The 14919-nt window shown below is 39.1% G+C and overlaps 1 protein-coding gene across 1 annotated transcript in view; it reads left to right on the forward strand.

Moving 5' to 3' along the window:
* The window catches only part of NUP133 (nucleoporin 133), a 750179-nt gene that overhangs the window by 193299 nt on the left and 541961 nt on the right, over positions 1 to 14919 (forward strand). The window contains exons 7-9 of the mRNA XM_053712280.1: positions 5734 to 5886; positions 5967 to 6038; positions 6163 to 6229. Of these exons, the coding sequence (XP_053568255.1) occupies positions 5734 to 5886; positions 5967 to 6038; positions 6163 to 6229 (292 nt within the window). The remainder of the gene's footprint in view (positions 1 to 5733; positions 5887 to 5966; positions 6039 to 6162; positions 6230 to 14919) is intronic.

The following is a 14919-nucleotide window of genomic DNA, read 5'->3' on the forward strand; positions in this document are numbered from 1 at the left end:
TAGTTGTGCTTTCAAAGATCCTATGGATAAAAAATTAGAGGGTTTGCTTAAAAAGATGTTTGTTCAGCAAGGTTACCTTCTACAACCAATTTCATGCATTGTTCCTGTCACTACGGCAGCGTGTTTCTGTTTCGAAGAACTAGAAAAGTCGCTCAATAAATAATCTTCGTATGAGGAGGTTATGGACAGAGTTCAAGCACTTAAATTGGCTAACTCTTTTATTCTAGATGCCGCTTTGCAATTAGCTAGATTAGCGGCGAAAAATTCAGGGTTTGCTATCGTGGCGCGCAGAGCGCTTTGGCTAAAGTCTTGGTCAGCGGATGTGTCTTCCAAGACAAAATTGCTTAACATCCCTTTCAAGGGCAAAACACTGTTTGGTCCTGATTTGAAAGAGATTATTTCAGACATCACCGGGGGAAAGGGCCACGCCCTTCCTCAGGATAGGTCTTTTAAGGCTAGAAATAAGCCTAATTTTCGTCCCTTTCGCAGAAACGGACCAGCCTCTACTTCTACATCCTCTAAGCAAGAGGGTAATACTTCTCAACCCAAACCAGCCTGGAGACCGATGCAAGGCTGGAACAAGGGTAAGCAGGCCAAGAAGCCTGCCACTGCTACCAAAACAGCATGAAGGGATGGCCCCCGATCCGGGACCGGATCTGGTGGGGGGCAGACTTTCTCTCTTTGCTCAGGCCTGGGCAAGAGATGTTCAGGATCCTTGGGCACTAGAAATAGTTTCTCAAGGTTATCTCCTGGAATTCAAGGAACTACCCCCAAGGGGAAGGTTCCACAGGTCTCAATTGTCTTCAAACCAAATAAAAAGACAGGCATTCTTACATTGTGTAGAAGACCTGTTAAAGATGGGAGTAATTCATCCAGTTCCAATAGGAGAACAAGGGATGGGGTTTTACTCCAACCTGTTCATAGTTCCCAAAAAAGAGGGAACATTCAGACCAATTTTAGATCTCAAGATCCTAAACAAATTTCTCAGGGTTCCATCGTTCAAAATGGAAACCATTCGAACGATCCTTCCTACCATCCAGGAAGGTCAATTTATGACCACGGTGGATTTAAAGGATGCGTACCTACATATTCCTATCCACAAGGAACATCATCAGTTCCTAAGGTTCGCTTTTCTGGACAAGCATTACCAGTTTGTGGCACTTCCATTCGGATTAGCCACTGCTCCGAGAATTTTCACAAAGGTACTAGGGTCCCTTCTAGCGGTTCTAAGACCAAGGGGCATTGCAGTAGTACCGTACTTGGACGACATCCTGATTCAAGCGTCGTCTCTGTCAAAAGCAAAGGCTCATACGGACATCGTCCTAGCCTTTCTCAGATCTCACGGATGGAAAGTGAACATAGAAAAAAGTTCTCTTTCCCCGTCAACAAGAGTTCCCTTCTTGGGAACAATAATAGACTCCTTAGAAATGAGGATTTTTCTGACAGAGGTCAGAAAATCAAAACTTCTAAGCTCTTGTCAAGTACTTCTTTCTGTTCTTCGTCCTTCCATAGCGCAGTGCATGGAAGTAATAGGATTGATGGTTGCAGCAATGGACATAGTTCCTTTTGCACGAATTCATCTAAGACCATTACAACTGTGCATGCTCAGACAGTGGAATGGGGATTATACAGACTTGTCTCCGACGATTCAAGTAGATCAAAGGACCAGAGATTCACTCCGTTGGTGGCTGATCCTGGACAACCTGTCACAGGGAATGAGCTTCCGCAGACCAGAGTGGGTCATTGTCACGACCGACGCTAGTCTGGTGGGCTGGGGCGCGGTCTGGGAACCCCTGAAAGCTCAGGGTCTATGGTCTCGGGAAGAATCTCTTCTCCCGATAAACATTCTGGAACTGAGAGCGATATTCAATGCTCTCAAAGCTTGGCCTCATCTAGCAAAGGCCAAATTCATAAGGTTTCAATCAGACAACATGACGACAGTTGCATATATCAACCATCAGGGGGGAACAAGGAGTTCCCTGGCGATGGAGGAAGTGACCAAGATAATTCAATGGGCGGAGGATCACTCCTGCCACTTGTCTGCAATCCACATCCCAGGAGTGGAAAATTGGGAAGCGGATTTTCTGAGTCGTCAGACATTCCATCCGGGGGAGTGGGAACTCCATCCGGAAATCTTTGCCCAAATAACTCGATTATGGGGCATTCCAGACATGGATCTGATGGCCTCTCGTCAGAACTTCAAGGTTCCTTGTTACGGGTCCAGATCCAGGGATCCCAAGGCGACTCTAGTAGATGCACTAGTAGCACCTTGGACCTTCAACCTAGCTTATGTATTTCCACCGTTTCCTCTCATTCCCAGACTGGTAGCCAGGATCAATCAGGAGAGGGCTTCGGTGATCTTGATAGCTCCTGCGTGGCCACGCAGGACTTGGTATGCAGACCTGGTGAATATGTCATCGGCTCCACCATGGAAGCTACCTTTGAGACAGGACCTTCTTGTTCAAGGTCCATTCGAACATCCGAATCTGGTTTCCCTCCAATTGACTGCTTGGAGATTGAACGCTTGATTTTATCAAAGCGTGGGTTTTCAGATTCTGTAATAGATACTCTGATTCAGGCTAGAAAGCCTGTAACTAGAAAAATTTACCATAAGATATGGAAAAAATATATCTGTTGGTGTGAATCTAAAGGATTCCCATGGAACAAGATAAAAATTCCTAAGATTCTATCCTTTCTACAAGAAGGTTTGGAGAAAGGATTATCTGCAAGTTCTCTGAAGGGACAGATCTCTGCGTTATCTGTTTTACTTCACAAAAGGCTGGCAGCTGTGCCAGACGTTCAAGCGTTTGTTCAGGCTCTGGTTAGAATCAAGCCTGTTTACAGACCTTTGACTCCTCCCTGGAGTCTTAATCTAGTTCTTTCAGTTCTTCAAGGGGTTCCGTTTGAACCCTTACATTCCGTAGATATTAAGTTATTATCTTGGAAAGTTTTGTTTTTGGTTGCAATTTCTTCTGCTAGAAGAGTTTCTGAGTTATCTGCTCTGCAGTGTTCTCCGCCCTATCTGGTGTTCCATGCAGATAAGGTGGTTTTGCGTACTAAGCCTGGTTTTCTTCCGAAAGTTGTTTCCAACGAGAATATTAACCAGGAGATAGTTGTACCTTCTTTGTGTCCGAATCCAGTTTCAAAGAAGGAACGTTTGTTACACAATTTGGACGTAGTCCGTGCTCTAAAATTCTATTTAGAGGCCACTAAAGATTTCAGACAAACATCTTCTTTGTTTGTTGTTTATTCTGGTAAAAGGAGAGGTCAAAAGGCAACTTCTACCTCTCTTTCTTTTTGGCTTAAAAGCATTATCCGATTGGCTTATGAGACTGCCGGACGGCAGCCTCCTGAAAGAATCACAGCTCATTCCACTAGGGCTGTGGCTTCCACATGGGCCTTCAAGAACGAGGCTTCTGTTGACCAGATATGTAAGGCAGCGACTTGGTCTTCACTGCACACTTTTGCCAAATTTTACAAATTTGATACTTTTGCTTCTTCAGAGGCTATTTTTGGGAGAAAGGTTTTGCAAGCCGTGGTGCCTTCCTTTTAGGTGACCTGATTTGCTCCCTCCCTTCATCCGTGTCCTAAAGCTTTGGTATTGGTTCCCACAAGTAAGGATGACGCCGTGGACCGGACACACCTATGTTGGAGAAAACAGAATTTATGCTTACCTGATAAATTACTTTCTCCAACGGTGTGTCCGGTCCACGGCCCGCCCTGGTTTTTTTAATCAGGTCTGATGAATTATTTTCTCTAACTACAGTCACCACGGTATCATATGGTTTCTCCTATGCATATTTCCTCCTGTACGTCGGTCGAATGACTGGGGTAGGCGGAGCCTAGGAGGGATCATGTGACCAGCTTTGCTGGGCTCTTTGCCATTTCCTGTTGGGGAAGAGAATATCCCACAAGTAAGGATGACGCCGTGGACCGGACACACTGTTGGGGAAGAGAATATCCCACAAGTAAGGATGACGCCGTGGACCGGACACACCGTTGGAGAAAGTAATTTATCAGGTAAGCATAAATTCTGTTTTATGCTTACCTGATAAATTTATTTCTCTTGTAGTGTAGTCAGTCCACGGCCCGCCCTGTCTTTTACGGCAGTTCTAAATTTTTAATTAAACTCCAGTCTTCACTGCACCCTATGGTTTCTCCTTTCTCATCTTGTTTCGGTCGAATGACTGGATATGACATGTGAGGGGAGGAGCTATATAGCAGCTCTGCTTGGGTGATCCTCTTGCAACTTCCTGTTGGGGAAGAGATATAATCCCATAAGTAATGGATGACCCGTGGACTGACTACACTACAAGAGAAATAAATTTATCAGGTAAGCATAAATTATGTTTTTTCCCAAAAAGTGCAAGTTCATCACATTCCACAGAGGGAGAAGACATAGGATTAGTAAGGAACATAAGAATATCATCTGCATAAAGAGGCTGGCAGGAAATAAATGTAAATACAGTAACAGACTTATACCAAGGAGATACACCGTTGGTGGGAGGGCAGGTTATTTCATGATTTACACCATCTACACTTTGAGTAATGGAAATTACGATGTTTTCTAAGATCCTGGGGTTTTACAGACACTGCTCCTAGGGATAAACCGAGGTGGGAGATAAGATGGGACACTGGTATGACTTAAAAAATGCTCACACTATCTTACCAGAGTCTCTTGAATTCCCCATCTTTCTTAAGATCTCCACCAATCCGACATTGGGAGTCATCTTTGGCTATTGATTATGATAATATGGTAAGCTATTAGCCTAACTAAGAAAGCTATCCATTGCATTACCCTTTATGAGCTATACCTCAAAATACTGTTATAATGGCATTTCACTACTATTAGATTGTTTAAAATGTTGTCATGCCAATGCGCCCAAATGCTGGAGAGGCTGTGATGACTTGGGTACTCCATTACACATCTGGTGGTCTTGCCCCAAGATTGTTCGGCTGTGGCATCAGACATCAATTATTTCTCTACACAACAGATCTACATCACACTGTTAGCTTGTGCAGGTTTATTTCATATTTTCCCGCAGAATTTTACTTTGCATTTGCATATTCTTGGCAGTAAAGTTGGCCTTGGCACGGACTTGGCTACATCAATCTTTGCCTACTTGGGCACAAGTTGTGACTGTCTTACAATATATGAAACTTATGGAATCGTATGTATCACAAATTAATAATTCTGTTGAACTCCAGCACTATGTTAGAATTATGGCCCTTCCTCATTGTAGAGTTTAGAACTAAACTACAGAACCTTCAAGTGTTTGTGTTTTCTACACATATATAGTCCCCCCCACTTTTCTTTTCTCCTCTCACCCAAAGAGGACACTCCTAACAAACGTTCTTCAATTCTTGACCTAAATGAGTTACACATTAACTAGCCTCTTTGTATAGCTTGTTGTTTGTTATTGTATTTTGACATCTGGTAAAAAAAACCTATACAGAAACTCTTTAAATAGAATACAGAGGTGTACACTGGTATCCCATGGACCCCATGTTGCATTTATCCAACAGTTTTGTTGGAAGAAGAAAAATAAATTTAATTTGCTTTCAATCACTATAGTTTTGCATTGCCTAGAAAAGAGCTTTCTCATATTTGAAATTGAAACAAATGTTTTTCAAATTGGATTACCTTATGATTCATATGATGTAATATGACTTTTTGCCTCAATAAAAAATATTTATTAAAAATAAATAAAATGATATATATATATATTGCAGCTCTGTAGTGTCCTTTGGGATAAAGAAGATTGCTTTTATACTCTCACTGAAACCAGTATAAACAAGTGGGAGATGTACGACACATCAGAATATCATGTCCTAAGTTGGGATATGAACAGGATTCTCAAAGAACACATTGTTGATGCAATATGGGTAAGCATATATTATGTTTGCAATAAGTTTTGTATACATTTGAATTCATTTTACATTTTTTTTTTATGCTTTTTTTTAAGGGTTCTGAAAGTAACTATGAAGAGATTAAAGAAGGGATTAATGTTGAATATTTGGATTTGAATCATAACTGGTAAGGGTTTGTTTCAAGTTTTTTTAAACCTTTACATAAAGTATTTTCATGAAATTTGTGGATTTTTTTTTTCTTTTTGTTTGAGTTGCCTTTTTTTTAAATTTGTGTAGTACTTTTTGTTTAAGAAAAAAAGAGCAAATCAGAATGTGAGTGTAATATCCCAGCACCTAGATTACTCCTCTAAAATTCATGGTTGCTAGTCAGCATCTGGTGATGGGTTAGACAATGAATGATGGTACCAAGGGAGTCAAGGTCAGGTAGGCAAGGTTTGGACACTGACAGGCAAACTAGGTACAAAATCAGAAAACAAGTGTTCAGGCAGGGGGGAAAACACGATCAAGAGGGAAAACCAAAGAAGTCAGAAATGAGATTTCAGCACACCCAGGAAACTAATCCTATAAACTAGAAACTCTTAAAGGCTGGTTTTAAATAGTCTTTAATTGCTAATAAGATGAAGCTGTGGGTAGGTGGTACCAGAGCAAAAAGAAAAAAAAACAAAACACTGTTTACTAGTAGTAGCTCACCTGTAAAGAAACAGTCTAGCAAACCCAGGACTATGGTTTTACTCCCACACCAGTAGGCACATACAAACAGAGTGTAAGAAAAAAATAAAGCAAGTGTGTTGCCAAGGTGTGACAGAACACCCCTCACAGATCCCTCTAGTAGCCTAAAGAAGCTTATTCAGGGATTTTGCATCTTATTTTGCATAAGATGCTTAAAGTAGAAGAGGGCCATGCAGATTGTTGGCAGATAAATCATTTTGGAATATGTGTTAAAGATCGCCAATTTGTGGAGGCACCGCATGTAATACAGGATAGAACCTGGAGAAGACAGTATCACACCAGCCCTACACAAAAAAAGACATGGTACGGACCGCTAAAAGAGGCCGAGTTTGACAGAGGGTTGCTTCAAATTTTTTTTTTAAGAACAACCATACTTGATCACCTTGAACTTGAAATGGAGAAACCTAGCATCTCTTTCTTTCATGTAATTAGCAAGAGTCCATGAGCTAGTGACGTATGGGATATACATTCCCACCAGGAGGGGCAAAGTTTCCCAAACCTTAAAATGCCTATAAATACACCCCTCACCACACCCACAAATCAGTTTTACAAACTTTGCCTCCTATGGAGGTGGTGAAGTAAGTTTGTGCTAGATTCTACGTTTATATGCGCTCCGCAGCAGGTTGGAGCCCGGTTTTCCTCTCAGCGTGCAGTGAATGTCAGAGGGATGTGAGGAGAGTATTGCCTATTTGAATGCAATGATCTCCTTCTACGGGGTCTATTTCATAGGTTCTCTGTTATCGGTCGTAGAGATTCATCTCTTACCTCCCTTTTCAGATCGACGATATACTCTTTTTTATATATATATATATATATATATATATATATATATATATATATATATATATATATATATATATATATATATATATATATATATATATATATATATATATATATATATATATATATATATATATATACCATTACCTCTGCTGATTTTCGTTTCATTACTGGTTTGGCTTTCTACAAACATGTAGATGAGTGTCCTGGGGTAAGTAAGTCTTATTTTCTGTGACACTCTAAGCTATGGTTGGGCACTTTTTTATAAAGTTCTAAATATATGTATTCAAACATTTATTTGCCTTGACTCAGGATGTTCAACATTCCTTATTTTCAGACAGTCAGTTTCATATTTGGGATAATGCATTTGAATCAATCATTTTTTCTTTCCTTAAAAAATTTGACTTTTTCCCTGTGGGCTGTTAGGCTCGCGGGGGCTGAAAATGCTTCATTTTATTGCGTCATTCTTGGCGCGGACTTTTATTTCTGTTTCCGGCGTCATACGTGTCGCCGGAAGTTGCATCATTTTTGACGTTCTTTTGCGTCAAAAGTGTCGGCGTTCCGGATGTGGCGTCATTTTTGGCGCCAAAAGCATTTAGGCGCCAAATAATGTGGGCGTCTTATTTGGCGCTAAAAAAATATGGGCGTCACTTTTGTCTCCACATTATTTAAGTCTCATTATTTATTGCTTCTGGTTGCTAGAAGCTTGTTCACTGGCATTTTTTTCCCATTCCTGAAACTGTCATTTAAGGAATTTGATCAATTTTGCTTTATATGTTGTTTTTTCTATTACATATCGCAAGATGTTCCACGAGTCAGAAGATACTTCAGGAAAATCGCTGCCCGGTGCTGGAGCTACCAAAGCTAAGTGTATCACTTTTGGTATCTGTTCCTTCAGCTGTTGTTTGTATTAAATGTTATGACAAACTTGTTAATGCAGATAAAATTTCCTTTAGTACTGTTACATTACCTGTTGCTGTTCCGTCAACATCTAATACTCAGAGTGTTCCTGATAACATAAGAGATTTTGTTTCTAAATCCATTAAGAAGGCTATGTCTGTTATTTTTCCTTCTAGTATACATAAAAGTCTTTTAAAACTTCTCTTTTTTCAGATGAATTTTTAAATGAACATCATCATTCTGATACTGATAATGGTTCTTCTGGTTCAGAGGTTTCTGTCTCAGAGGTTGATGCTGATAAATCTTTGTATTTGTTCAAGATGGAATTTATTCGTTCTTTATTTAACGAAGTATTAATTGCATTAGAAATAGAGGATTCTGGTCCTCTTGATACTAAAACTAAACGTTTAAATAAGGTTTTTAAATCTCCTGTAGTTATTCCAGAAGTGTTTCCTGTCCCTGATGCTATTTCTGAAGTAATTTCCAGGGAATGGAATAATTTGGGTAATTCATTTACTCCTTTTAAAACGTTTTAAGCAATTATATCCTGTGCCATCTGACAGATTAGAGTTTGGGACAAAATCCCTAAGGTTAATGGGGCTGTCTCTACTCCTGCTATATTTTTAGCGGATGTTGCTGCAGCTTCAACTTTTTGGTTAGAAGCTTTAGCGCAACAAATAACAGATCATAATTCTCATAGCATTATTATTCTATAACATGCTAATTATTTTATTTGTGATGCCATCTTTGATATCATTAGAATTGATGTCAGGTATATGTCTCTAACTATTTTAGCTAGAAGAGCTTTATGGCTTAAAACTTGGAATGCTGATATGTCTTCTAAGTCTACTTTGCTTTCCCTTTCTTTCCAGGGTAATAAATTATTCGGTTCTCAGTTGGATTCTTTTATCTCAACTGTTACTGTAAGGAAGGGAACTTTTTTACCACAGGATAAAAAATCTGAGGTAAATTTAGGTCTAATAATTGTTTTCGTTCCTTTCATCACAACAAGGAACAAAAGCCTGATCCTTCATCCTCAGGAGCGGTATCAGTTTGGAAACCTTCTTCACTTTGGAATATATCCAAGCCTTATAGAAACCCAAAGCCAGCTCCTAAGTCCCCATGAAGGTGCGGCCCTCATTCCAGCTCAGCTGGTATGGGGCAGTTTACGTTCTTTTCAAAGAAATTTGGATCAATTCCGTTCACAATCTCTGGTTTCAGAACATTGTTTCAGAAGGGTACAGAATTGGCTTCAAGTTAAGGCCTCCTGCAAAGAGATTGTTTACTTTCCCGTGTCTCAGTAAACCCAGCAAAGGCTCAAGCATTTCTGAAATGTGTTTCAGATCTAGAGTTGGCTGGAGTAATTATGCCAGTTCCAGTTCTGGAACAGGGGCTGGGGTTTTATTCTATCTCTTCATTGTACCAAAGAAGGTCAATTCCTTCAGACCAGTTCCGGATCTATCAATATTGAATCGTTATGTAAGGATACCAACATTCAAGATGGTAGCTGTAAGGACTATCCTGCCTTTTGTTCAGCAAGGGCATTATATGTCTACAATAGATTTACAGGATGCATATCTGCATATTCCGATTCATCCAGATCACTTTTAGTTTCTGAGATTCTCTTTTTTAGACAAGCATTACCAGTTTTGTGGCTCTACCGTTTGGCTTAGCATCAGCTCCAAGAATTTTTTCAAAGGTTCTCGGTGCCCTTCTGTCTGTATTCAGAGAACAGGGTATTGGTATTTCCTTATTTGGACGATATCTTGGTACTTGCTCAGTCTTCACATTTAACAGAATCTCATACAAATCGACTTGTGTTGTTTCTTCAAGATCATGGTTGGAGGATCAATTTACCAAAAAGTTCATTGATTCCTCAGACAAGGGTAACCTTTTTAGGTTTCCAGGTAGATTCAGTGTCTATGACTCTGTCTTTGTCAGACAAGAGAAGTCTAACATTGATATCAGCTTGTCAAAACCTTCAGTCACAATCATTCCCTTTGGTAGCCTTATGCATGGAAATTTTAGGTCTTATGACTGCTGCATCGGACGCGATCTCCTTTGCTCATTTTCACATGCGACCTCTTCAGCTCTGTATGCTGAACCAATGGTGCAGGGATTGCACAAAGATATCTCAATTAATATCTTTAAAACCGATTGTACGACACTCTCTGACGTGGTGGACAGATCACCATCGTTTAGTTCAGGGGGCTTCTTTTGTTCTTACGACCTGGACTGTAATTTCAACAGATGCAAGTCTTACAGGTTGGGGAGCTGTGTGGGGGGTCTCTGACGGCACAAGGGGTTTGGGAATCTCAGGAGGTGAGATTACCGATCAATATTTTGGAACTCCGTGCAATTTTCAGAGCTCTTCAGTCTTGGACTCTTCTGAAGAGAGAGTCGTTCATTTGTTTTCAGACAGACAATGTCACAACTGTGGCATACATCAATCATCAAGGAGGGACTCACAGTCCTCTGGCTTTGAAAGAAGTATCTCGAATTCTGGTTTGGGCGGAATCCAGCTCCTGTCTTTTTCGGATGGCCTCTTGCCAACCGTGGGCTCTTCCGTTAAGACCAGACCTTCTGTCGCAAGGTCCTTTTTTCCATCAGGATCTCAAATCTTTAAATTTAAGGGTATGGAGATTGAACGCTTGATTCTTGGTCAAAGAGGTTTCTCTGACTCTGTGATTAATACTATGTTACAGGTTTGTAAATCTGTATCTAGAGATATATATTATAGAGTCTGGAAGACTTATATTTCTTAGTGTCTTCTCATCATTTTTCCTGGCATTCTTTTAGAATTCCGAGAATTTTTTTACAGTTTCTTCAGGATGGTTTAGATAAGGGTTTGTCCGCAAGTTCCTTGACAGGACAAATCTCTGCCCTTTCTGTTCTTTTTCACAGAAAGATTGCTAATCTTCCTGATATTCATTGTTTTGTACAAGACTTGGTTCGTATAAAACCTGTCATTCAGTCAATTTCTCCTCCTTGGAGTTTGAATTTGGTTCTGGGGGCTCTTCTAGCTCCTCCTTTTGAACCCATGCATTCATTTGGACATTAAACTTCTTTCATGGGAAGTTTTGTTTCTTTTGGCCATCTCTTCTGCCAGAAGAGTCTCTGAATTATCTGCTCTTTCTTGTGAGTCTCCTTTTCTGATTTTTCATCAGGATAAGGCGGTGTTGCGAACTTCTTTTGAATTTTTTCCTAAGGTTGTGTATTCTAACAATATTAGTAGAGAAATTGTGGTTCCTTCATTATGTCCTAATCCTAAGAATTCTAAGGAGAAATCATTGCATTCTTTGGATGTTGTTAGAGTTTTTGTAATATTATGTTGAAGCTACTAAGTCTTTCCGAAAGACTTCTAGTCTATTTTTCATCTTTTCTGGTTCTAGAAAAAGCCAGAAAGCTTCTGCCATTTCTTTGGCATTTTGGTTGAAATCTTTAATTCATCATGCCTATGTTGAGTCGGGTAAAACTCTGCCTCAAAGGATTACAGCTCATTCTACTAGGTCAGTTTCTACTTCCTGGGCGTTTAGGAATGAAGCTTCGGTTGATCAGATTTGCAAAGCAGCAACTTGGTCCTCTTTGCATACTTTTACTAAATTCTACCATTTTGATGTGTTTTCTTCTTCTGAAGCAGTTTTTGGTAGAAAAGTACTTCAGGCAGCGGTTTCAGTTTGAATCTTCTGCTTATGTTTTCATTAAACTTTATTTTGGGTGTGGATTATTTTCAGCAGGAATTGGCTGTTTTTATTTTATCCCTCCCTCTCTAGTGACTCTTGCGTGGAAAGATCCACATCTTGGGTAGTCATTATCCCATACGTCACTAGCTCATGGACTCTTGCTAATTACATGAAAGAAAACATAATTTATGTAAGAACTTACCTGATAAATTCATTTCTTTCATATTAGCAAGAGTCCATGAGGCCCACCCTTTTTTGTGGTGGTTATGATTTTTTTGTATAAAGCACAATTATTCCAATTCCTTATATTTATGCTTCGCACTTTTTTCTTATCACCCCACTTCTTGGCTATTCGTTAAACTGATTTGTGGGTGTGGTGAGGGGTGTATTTATAGGCATTTTAAGGTTTGGGAAACTTTGCCCCTCCTGGTGGGAATGTATATCCCATACGTCACTAGCTCATGGACTCTTGCTAATATGAAAGAAATGAATTTATCAGGTAAGTTCTTACATAAATTATGTTTTTGATCTGCATTTAACTTGCATTGCACAGAAGCTTTCCTTAACACAATACAGATCTTTTTCAAATGTAGCTTGGGATTCTTAATACTCCAATCAGATGCAGTCACTCCTGTTTGGGTGTATACCAGAGGAAAGTTGAGGATGTTATCCTTAAGCTTTAATAGAGTTGTGTAGCATGCTTTGTGACATATTGAGTTTATTGTAAATTCAGCCAGGGACAGTATTTTCTTCCAATTAGAATTAATTGGAAGGAGTTGGCATTGCAACATAAGTCTCCAAAGTTTAGTTCAATCATGTGATCTGTCCATCAGATTGAGTACGATTAGTTTGGAAGGCATCCCAACACTACAGAAAAAAAAATCTATACATTTAAAAAAAAAAAGCCTTAAACTGCAAACTTGCTATGAAGGTAATACCTGCAATACACAAATATTACCCTTAACAGCTGATTAACCCCTTTGTTGTTGGGAATTTTAGTTTGGTACTCAGGGGGACATCCCTTGAGGGGGAGGGAGGATCGCTATACTACAGAAATATTTTAAAATAATTTGTAAAAATTAAAGAAAAAATATTATACATTGGGTACTGGCAGACAGATGACAGTACCTAAGATGGCAGAGACCATTTGGAGGGAGCAGGGATAAAGAGCTGTTTGGGAGGGATTAGGGGGTCGGAGGGTTGAGAATGGATCCTTGCAATAAAACGCCCCATAAAACTTTCTGCCAGTATCTAAGATGGTGGTGACTATTGGGCTGTTGAGGGAAAGAAGAGCTGTTCGAGAGGGATCAGGTAGAGATCAGAGGGGTGGGAGGTTAATCTCTACATTACAGCTTAAATTAACCTTACAAGCTACCTGATTACCCCATCACTGCCAGAAATATTAGAAGTGTTGTGCGCAGCTGCAGTTAACAGCCTTCCATTTACCAAAAACCAATGGAAAAGCAATGAATGTCTTTCTGAATAATGGGAAACTGAGAGAAAGGTTTACAGCAATATGACTTTTGACTGCACAAGTTGTGTGTAAATAATTTCATTTTTTTAATATATATATATATTAATATATATATATATATATATATATATATATATATATATATATATATATATATATATATATATATATGTATGTGTATATATATATATATATATATATATATATATATATATGTATGTATATATATATATATATATATATATATGTATGTATGTATAAAAAAACAATGAATAGAAAAATAGTGAGACTTAAAGCCAAAACAACATTGTCTAAATGAATTTCTTCTCACTAACTAGCGCACTCCTAAAATATTACAACACAATATAAATGAAAATAATCAGTATATTTAAAAGCAACAGTAAATATATGTATAGAGAAAATAAAATAATATAAAATACTTCTTTAAAATATCTCACGCATCCAGAATTTCAGTAAAGCTGTTATTTCTTTCATGTAATTAGCAAGAGTCCATGAGCTAGTGACGTATGGGATATACATTCCTACCAGGAGGGGCAAAGTTTCCCAAACCTTAAAATGCCTATAAATACACCCCTCACCACACCCACAATTCAGTTTTACAAACTTTGCCTCCCATGGAGGTGGTGAAGTAAGTTTTTGCTAGATTCTACGTTGATATGCGCTTCGCAGCAGGCTGGAGCCCGGTTTTCCTCTCAGTGTGCAGTGAACGTCAGAGGGATGTGAAGAGAGTATTGCCTATTTGAATTCAATGATCTCCTTCTACGGGGTCTATTTCATAGGTTCTCTGTTATCGGTCGTAGAGATTCATCTCTTACCTCCCTTTTCAGATCGACGATATACTCTTATATATACCATTACCTCTACTGATTCTCGTTTCAGTACTGGTTTGGCTATCTACTACATGTAGAGGAGTGTCCTGGGGTAAGTAAGTCTTATTTTGTGACACTCTAAGCTATGGTTGGGCACTTTTATATAAAGTTCTAAATATATGTGTTTAAACATTTATTTGCCTTGATTCAGGATGTTCAACGTTCCTTATTTCAGACAGTCGGTTTCATATTTGGGATAATGCATATGAATAAATCAATTTTTTGTTACCTTAAAATTTGACTTTTTTCCTGTGGGCTGTTAGGCTCGCGGGGGCTGAAAATGCTTCATTTTATTGCGTCATTCTTGGCGCGGACTTTCTTGGCGCAAAAATTTTCTTGTCATTTCCGGCGTCATTACGTGTCGCCGGAAGTTGCGTCATTTTTTTGACGTTTTTGCGCCAAAAAATGTCGGCGTTACCGGATCTGGCGTCATTGTTGACGCCAAAAGCATTTAGGCGCCAAATAATGTGGGCGGCTTTTTTGGCGCCACAATATTTAAGTCTCATTGTTTATTGCTTCTGGTTGTTAGAAGCTTGTTCATTGGCATTTTTTCCCATTCCTGTCATTTAAGGAATTTGATCAACAATTT

This window comes from Bombina bombina, chromosome 4 (assembly GCF_027579735.1).
Source record: "Bombina bombina isolate aBomBom1 chromosome 4, aBomBom1.pri, whole genome shotgun sequence".
Taxonomy (NCBI): domain Eukaryota; kingdom Metazoa; phylum Chordata; class Amphibia; order Anura; family Bombinatoridae; genus Bombina; species Bombina bombina.